Source organism: Sorghum bicolor, chromosome 6 (genome assembly GCF_000003195.3).
Source record: "Sorghum bicolor cultivar BTx623 chromosome 6, Sorghum_bicolor_NCBIv3, whole genome shotgun sequence".
Taxonomy (NCBI): domain Eukaryota; kingdom Viridiplantae; phylum Streptophyta; class Magnoliopsida; order Poales; family Poaceae; genus Sorghum; species Sorghum bicolor.
In genome coordinates, this window is record NC_012875.2 from 40,485,602 (window position 1) to 40,494,247 (window position 8,646).

The 8,646-nt window shown below is 41.7% G+C and overlaps 1 protein-coding gene across 1 annotated transcript; it reads left to right on the forward strand.

The window, feature by feature from the left end:
- LOC8070847 (protein MHF1 homolog) lies at window positions 755–3,428 on the forward strand. The gene is made up of 4 exons (XM_002446308.2): window positions 755–1,091; window positions 1,191–1,262; window positions 2,674–2,754; window positions 2,995–3,428. The coding sequence occupies exons 1-4, from the start codon at window positions 863–865 to the stop codon at window positions 3,120–3,122; spliced, it is 510 nt and encodes a 169-aa protein (XP_002446353.1). The 5' UTR covers window positions 755–862; the 3' UTR covers window positions 3,123–3,428.

The window sequence follows — 8,646 nt, forward strand, 5'->3', positions numbered from 1 at the left end:
GCCTTTATTTTGGATAATATAAGTATAGCTAATTAAGATTACATACAATGCGTGACACTATGTATTTTTAAAGAAACAAGTTATTCCCTACCCACGAAAGGAAAAAAGGGAATTATCCACTAGGAGCAGTTTTGACTGAATCTCCCTCTGGGCCCAAGCTGTATATTTTATTTTTATATCGAAAACGGAATGGTACGGTTGGGAACGAACAACTACATATATGTACTACACACACCCCAGCCAATTTCTGTATATCAAGTACATCATCAGCCTTTCAAACAAACTGATGACCTTTTATTTTACATAATACTATCTCCGTTTGCGTTTACTTGTCACCAAACTTTTACTGTAGCAATTTTGACTATATGTTTTTTTCTGCAAAAGATTTCTAGATACATCAAGTTTTCACATATATGATTCTTTATTGAATATACTTCATTAGTGTTATATATATTGAAGTATCTAAGATTTTTTAGAAGAAAAAAATAGATGGTCAAATTTGCTACAGTAAAAGGTTGGTGACAAGTAAACACAAACGGAGGGAAGTAATTGAAATGGTTAAGCTTTTTTTTTTAAGGTTGCTCCTCCTTTTTTTTTTTTGAGGGAAAAGGTTGCTGCTCCTGAAAATGAGTGGCCCAGTTCAAATGGGAAACGGTGTTATCTGGGCCTTTCCTTCTAAGGCCTATCTCGTAGCCCACTGGGCGGCCCAACCCAAAAGCGACGACGAAGCAGCCCATGCCATGAGAACTGCTGGAATCGCTGCCTGCCTGCTTGCCGTCGCTCGCCCCAACGGCAAACCCCCCGCTCCGGCCGCCATTGCTGGCTTGCTGCTGCTCGTGGAAGCTCCGCCCGTCGCTGGGCCATGGACCCGGACCCGAACCTGGACATGGACATGGAGATGGATATGGAGATGCTGGCCGACGACGCCGACGCGGCGGTCGCCGGCGACAGTGGCGGCGAGGGAGAGGCCGAGCGCAACGAGGCCGCCGAGGCCGAGGCTGAGGCCGAGCGATACGAGGCCGCCGAGGCCGAGGCCGACATCCTCCGCGACCGTTTCCGCCTCGCCGTCATCAGCATCGCCACCGCCGAAGGTAGCGTGTCATCCTCTCGCGCCTTCCTTCATTCTTGGAGAATGGGAGTGAAAGAGTCTGGTACAGTGTTCCTGATCTTGGGGTGCGGCGTCTGCGCAGGAAAGAAGGCCGGAATGACGGTCGCCGACCCTGTTGTTGCCTGCGTCGCCGATTTGGCGTTCAAGAGCGCAGGTCCTTCACCCTGAACCCTACCTTTACCTCTATTTGCTTCTTCTGTAACTAGTAACCGCTTGTGCACGTTATTTCTCTTTGGTTCATTGCAAGGTGCTTAACTGCTTATCTCTTGGGAGTATAATTTATTTCGATCTGCTTGGGTTGCTAAGTTGATTGCTCCAATAAAATTGGTTCCGTAGGAAATGCAGTGCTTGGAGTAGACAAGAACTAGTTTCAGTATTTTGCAGACTGGTTCTTGAAACGAAAAATGTGCTGAAAGACTAGAGCGGTTTAGTTACATTATTATCTAAATGGTTAGCACGCGTTTAGTAGAATATGGTTGGTGCTGGAGAAAATATGAATGGTTAATTATGGATACCAAACTTTTGTAGAGATAAACTGACAGGATAGCAATTAGGCAGTATGGGAGAATTGTTCCGTATTCTTTATTTCCTTATGACAATATTCCACTGGGCTTTGGTATGACAACCAAAGAGTTAGTAATCACAGCCTGTATGGTAAAGTTTGTCTTCACGCTCTGAATTGAGAGTTCACAAGTTTGTCTTGGTAGCTTACAGACTGAAAGATTGTTCCTTAATCCCTACTTCTGGTCGAATTTAACAACCTGGAATGTTTTTTTTTTTTCTGAAGCTAAGAAGTGGCGCCGGTGCCTACATGGGTTATGACTGCATTATTTGTGATGTCATGCCCCTTGTCATGAAACCTACCTGGAGGATTATTTCTTTGCTTCTACCCTTGTGTGTATTGTCAATGGACAAAATAATCTTCCCTGCATTGCTTCCCAAGATGTATCAGGGTTTGGACCCAAAATGCCCCAAATCCATTGCATTATAGCTATTATTTTTACATATCGCTTTCGCTTGGTCTATCAATGTACAGTATAGTGCTTTTTAAATGTGATACCTACTCGTGATGTAGACAGAAACACGCCTGTTTAATCATAACACTTGTACGCATCTGAATTCCAAATATTGGCAGCTCACTGTTTGCACGCCTCAGTAAGTTCAGTTACATCCAAGCTTATTGAAGATCGCCCCACATTATGCAAAGTGCAAACTTCACAATCATACTATTGGAGTGACCCAGTATATCCAGATAGAAAGCAATTGTTGAGCACATAGATTTTCTATCTTGGACCTCTTGCAGAGATTCTTTTTTGTCTTGCCACAAATTAGCGAGTGCATAACTACAGTGTGATGGTGAAGTAGATGCATTGGGTCGATGAAGAAGTTCATTTAATTGGAAAGCAACACCACTGTGAAGCATGGCACTTACTAGCTAGTAGCTTTGTAAATTGCACTGCTTCCTATCCTCTTTTAGAGAGAAAAAATGGCTCTGGATCTAGTTAGATTTGTGCCTGTGGGAACTATATGAATATTCCATTTAACATCTTCCGTGCAATGTACAGAGCAGCTAGCAAAGGATGCAGAGTTGTTTGCACAGCATGCCGGTCGCAAATCTGTCAGGATGGATGATGTGATACTCACAGGTACTTGACAGTAACTTGTTCTGCTGATTCTGTAACAAAGGGAGAAAAAACAATGTTCGGCTTCTTAGAATCTTAGAAGTTAGAAGTACATCTTGTTACATTTTGGCTTGTTTGAACTATTTGTACCTGTACGCTCTCTTTTCCTAGTATTTGATTAGTTGATCGATGTGCAGAACTCATTTTGGTCCTCAAGGTGGGGACTCTCAGTTTGATAACTTTGATCTTTGTGTGTGACTCCAGCTCACAGGAATGAGCATCTTATGGGCCTGTTGCGGACCTTCTCTCAGGAGCTGAAGGGAAAGGAGCCTGCCAGTGAGAGGAAGAGAAAGAAACCTTCGAAGAAGGATGAGAGGGTGATCGACGTCTGATTGCAGATATCTGTGATCTTGTTTAGCGAGGAAAGGCATGCAGTGTTCTATCTGGCGAGGTCCTCCTGACTTGTACAGCTTCCTTGTGTACCTTGTGTCCATGCTATATTCCATGCCATTTTGCAGAACTGGCTTATTCTACAAACTGTTTCATCCTACTAGTCAGTTAATGGCATTGGCACTTGAGAGCTTGGCTTCTCAACTGAACAAGTGGGCCTTCTCAACTGCACTTAGCATTTGTAGTGAGTCCAGGAGCTGTCCAAGTGGACAGGAAACAAGAGATCGCGGGCAGCTTCTCTCTTGTCAGTCTGTGGCTAAAATCTTACACTCATAAATTGATCCTTATCTAAGGCCTCGTTTAGTTCACCCCAAAAATAAAAAACTTTTCAAAATTTTCCGTCACATCAAATCCCACGTCACATGTATGGAACATTAAATATAGACGAAAATAAAAACTAATTGCACAGTTTGACTATAAATTATGAGATGAATCTTTTGAGCCTAGTTAGTCCATGATTGGACAATAACTGTTAAATAAAAACGAAAGTGCTACAATACCTAAAACCAAAAAAATTTTGGAACCAAACAAGACCTAAATATCTGAAATACATCACGTCCTTCTATCTCTTTTTCCCGTGTTAATGTATAAACTACATCGGCTCTGCTTGAGAGGCTGATAATCGCGGAAGATAAGAAAGCAGCGCAGCAACCAAGCTGGAACACGCGATTAGCGAGCAAGGTCATGTTCATGTGCAAATAGCCATGGATGATCTGCTTGTCATCGTTACTCCGTAGTGTTGATGCTAGAAAGACCGAACAATGTCACTAACGCTTACAAGAACTCACCAACTAATCGCCTTGTAATCTCTAGGTTATGCTTTTCAGCTTCTGTTGTAAAGAAAAAACATCTATGCGGACCGAACAATGTCACCAACGCTTACATGAACTCACCAACTAATCGCCTTGTAATCTCTAGGTTATGCTTTTCATCTTCTGTTTGAAAAAAAAACATCTATACCTTTTTTCAAATAGATGAAAATAAAAGAGATGTTTTGTGGTTGTTTCAAGGACGACAAAGAGAGAGGTGTAGATTTTATAACCGTTTTAATCAAATAGCTTATAATTTTTTCACAGCATATAACTCATAATAACTCTTTCACAGCGACCTTAACTTTTTTTATGGCTCGCAGCTAACCAAACATACCTTCAGTAGTACTCCACTACGATGTAATAACAACTCTGTAGATCGGGTTTAATTTTCAATGGCGAGTTAGACCTTGTTTAGTTCGCGAAAAGATTTTTTTTTTGTGTTACATCAGATGTGTCAGAAGGATATCGGGAGAGGTTTTCGGATACTAATAAAAAACAAACTACATAGCCCGTCTGAAAACTATGAAACAAATTTATTCAGCCTAATTAATCCATCATTAGCACATATGGGTTAGTGGGTTACTGTAACAATTATGGCTAATCATGGATTAATTAGACTTAAAAAATTCATCTCGCGATTTATAAACAAACTGTGCAATTAGTTTTTTCCGTCTACATTTAATACTCCATATATATGTCTAAAGGTTCGATGTGATGGGTGAAAATTTTTAGATGGAAACTAAACAGGGCTTTAACTGTTGGGTAGGTTAATCCTATATCCGATGTATTTACTTTCCTCCTAAGGTTTACTAGCACTAAATTGATTCCTCTTTAGGCCCCATTTGAATGTAGGATATTTTAACTGTATTTGTGTGTTTTCTATAAATATTTTGTATTACTTGTACGAAAATTTTGCGTTTCCGTCGACCCATAGTAAGGCCTTGTTTAGTTCACGAAAAATTTTGGGTTTCGCTACTGTAGCACTTTCGGCTTTATTTGGTAATTATTATTCAATTATAGACTAACTAGGCTCAAAAGATTCGTCTCGCAAATTACAGATAAACTGTATAATTAGTTATCTTTTTTTATTTATATTTAGTGCTTCATGCATGTGCCACAAGATTCAATGTAACGGGGAATCTCGAAAAATTTTTGGAACTAAACAAGGCCTAAACACGTTGGGAAGAGTCACCCACGATAAGTAAGACGCTAGGCCTGTTTGGCACCGCACCGGCTTCTTGCTACGGTGTGCAAAGGAGCAAGAGTCAGTGAAATTAAAAATACTAGTAACTTTATGAACTCTTAATAGTAATCTGGATTAGTACAACCCTTTTGGATGCTGACCCAACAATAATTGGCTCCGTAATCAAGGAAAGCAAAAAGTGGCATCTTGCATTCAGTCGCTGCTCGCTGGCTACCCGGCATCGTCTATCGACCATGCATTGTGAAAAGGCTGAGCTGCTAATCTTGTCTCCTCGTCACATTACTTTCTTAATTCATTTAAACCCTAGCTGCTTCTTTTTCTGAATCAATCAATTGGCTCCGCAATCTGAACCCAAGCAGAGTCTCCATGGATACTATCATACTGAGGCCTTGTTTAGTTTGGGAAAAATTTTGGATTTCGCTACTGTAGCACTTTCGTTTGTTTGTGGCAAATATTATCCAATCATAGACTAACTAGGATCAAAAGATTCGTCTCGCGATTTACAGGTAAACTGCGTAATTAGTTTTTATTTTTGTCTATATTTAATGCTTCATGCATGTGCCGCAAGATTCGATGTGACGGAGAATCTTGAAAATATTTGGAAACTAAACAAGGCCTGAGTAATTTTGAAAATTTCACGTTTTTCAGTGGAAGAACTTCTGTATTGATATCTGAAAATTATCCAATTATAACTTTCAAAATAAACTTAGAGTCAACAAAAAACAAGTTGTTTAAAGAAGTCAGAATGGCAAAATGAGAAGACAGTAATGGAAAACAGCAAAAGAGATCTAGGAGTTAAAACAAGGTCTTTCCGCAATTTAGATATACTCCCTCCCGTCCACGAAAGAATTAATTTCTAGAGTTGTCCTAAGTCAAAATTTTTAAACTTTGACATAATTTCTAAAAAAAATTGCTAAGATTTATAATATCAAATTAGTATCATTAGATTTATCATAGAATATATTTTCATATGATGCGCATTTTATGTCATAGATGTTGTTACTGATCTTTTCTATAAAGTTGACTGACATGGATTCTAGAAATTGATTCTTTCGTGGACGAAGGGAGTAGATTACCTCTAAATGGCGTATATTTTCTATCCAATAGACTACTTAAGCCAAACTAGCCAAAAGTGTTAACGAGCAAAATTTGCTACCCACTTCTTCAAGGGTTCTACTATGGAGTGGATGTGCACGTCCTAACTATGCTCACCTCTTCTCTCTCTTATCTTCTTTGCTTGCTTCCAACCATTGCCCTACCCTGATCGGCTCTGGCGGCGCCCTGGCCCCATCACCACTGTTAGTCCCCGTGGTGCACCATCGTCGCCACTGTTAATCCCATTCTCTTCTTTTTCTCCTATTGACTTCTTCGTTGCCTACACCACCCAACTGATCTCTTCCACCGTGCGGAAGGCACTCCTGCTGCCCCACTTCCATAGAACATCCCACTTCGTTTGGCTGATAAGCCATGACAGAAATTAGTGTTGGCTGATTTATTGTGAGAAAAAGATAGTTCAATGGCTGGTAGATTCGACTGATAAGCTCAAGCGAATAAGTTTGACTCTCCGGGAGTGTCATCTTCGATTATAATGAGTTCATTTATTTTGTCTTCTATTGTGTACCGAAAATGTGTGTAAAGAAGCATTTGCCCTTTTTGAATTAACCAAAGTACAATGCAGAGGGAGCACGGCATGGCCAGTCAATTCTTTTGCTTAGCACAGAAGCTATATGAAGCAAGCCGGGAAAGAAAGAATATTATGGTTGATGTGCCTAATTTTGGATGTCAAGCTAAGGTAGGAGATAGAAAGAAGAACAATACAAACATATGGAGTGGATGAACTTTTCGCAGTCATGGTGACAAGGATTAGATAGTTGTGGACCATCTCCTACAGATTCTGATAACTTTTATATTTGCTATAAGATACATTTTTTTTAAGCTGGCGTTTGTGACTTGATTGACTCCTTGATGTAAATTACAAAACGGAAGCTTGGCCTCACAAAACAGTAGCACTAGCTAGCTTGTGTCATGCCCTGTCGTTACCTATAGTTTTGGTGCTTCATGGAGGAACCATGATCTCACACATATTCAATGCTGAAGAATAGATTTTAAAAAAGTTTGACAGATAGGCTCTACATACTATATTACTTTGTAGACAACCCATAGATACAAATTTTATATCGTCTTTGTTCCTTTTTTTTACAACAATCTTTGTTCTAATTTCTATATCATCTTTGCCTGACTACGTATCCAGATATTTACAAAAAAAAAACTAAAATAACTTAGACTTTGCAAGGGAGAGGGGGAGAGAGAGAGAAGGGGGGAAGAGGGGGGGGGGGTGGGGGGAGGTGGAGCTGTGCGCGATGACTGCGCTCTGAAAAGAAGAGCTGCTGCTAATCTTTGTTGTCTCCTCATCACCACATTCTTTACTTCATTAACCTTGTCTCTTTGTGTCAATCAATCGATCAATCAGCTTAGAGCCCAATGCAAGGGTTTTGCTAATAAAGAGCAAAAAGGGATCCTGCGGCACGAACTAATCATGCAGGCGGCCGGCCAGGCTAATTCTCCACAAAAGCTCTCCAATACAACTCTCCCAATAAAATAATATTAGGATAACCTAATACCATTTTCTAAATTTATTGGGACAGTTGCTACAGCAGATCATCAATAATCTCCTTCAATATATAGGACATACTTGTCACTAACAATTTATTCATTTATTTATTTATTTATTTATTTATTTATTTTTCTTTCATCTTCTCCAATCGGGACTGCATCTCTTCGTCGCGCAGCGCCACCCAGCGCTCCTCGCCCCCTCCCTCGCCATTGGGTATCACCGCTAGAGCTCGAAGGCCGCTCCCTGTCTCCTCCCACCACACCTTTTCTTCTCCGGCCCGTTCTGCCCCAAGCCATGGCACCCAAGATTTGGCAGCGTACGTATGCCCTGAACCTAGGCCTACATCTCTCTTCTCTCTCCACGAGATCTACAGGCACTACAGGCTGACACAGGCTCGCCATGGAGCTCTCGAGCATGACCATGGATACGAACAGCTTGAGCACAGCCATAGGCGGCGAGCTCAGCAACGCCAAGGCACGAGATGCAACTAGATGAGGTCCGACAAGCTTGGCTGGATGAGGTCCTCCATGATCGGCAAGAGCTCCGACGAGTGGTGAGAAGGGAGGAAGAAGAGACAGTTGTGGTTGGCCCAAGATATTGGGGGAGATGCAACTCCCCCTTCATTTGAGGGGAGATGACTGGTTTTTTGATGGTCACAAAAAAGAGGCGAGGACGACCTGCTGTCCCTGAAGGCCTCCCGTGTTGCCTCCTCGCTGGGCGACCGAGAGGCGAAACCTAGACTCCACCCCGCGCGCGCCCCTCCATCCCCTCCCCTGCCGCGCCGCCACCAGAGCAGGTCGCCGGCACGGCCGCACGACCGGACGGGAAGGCGGCGG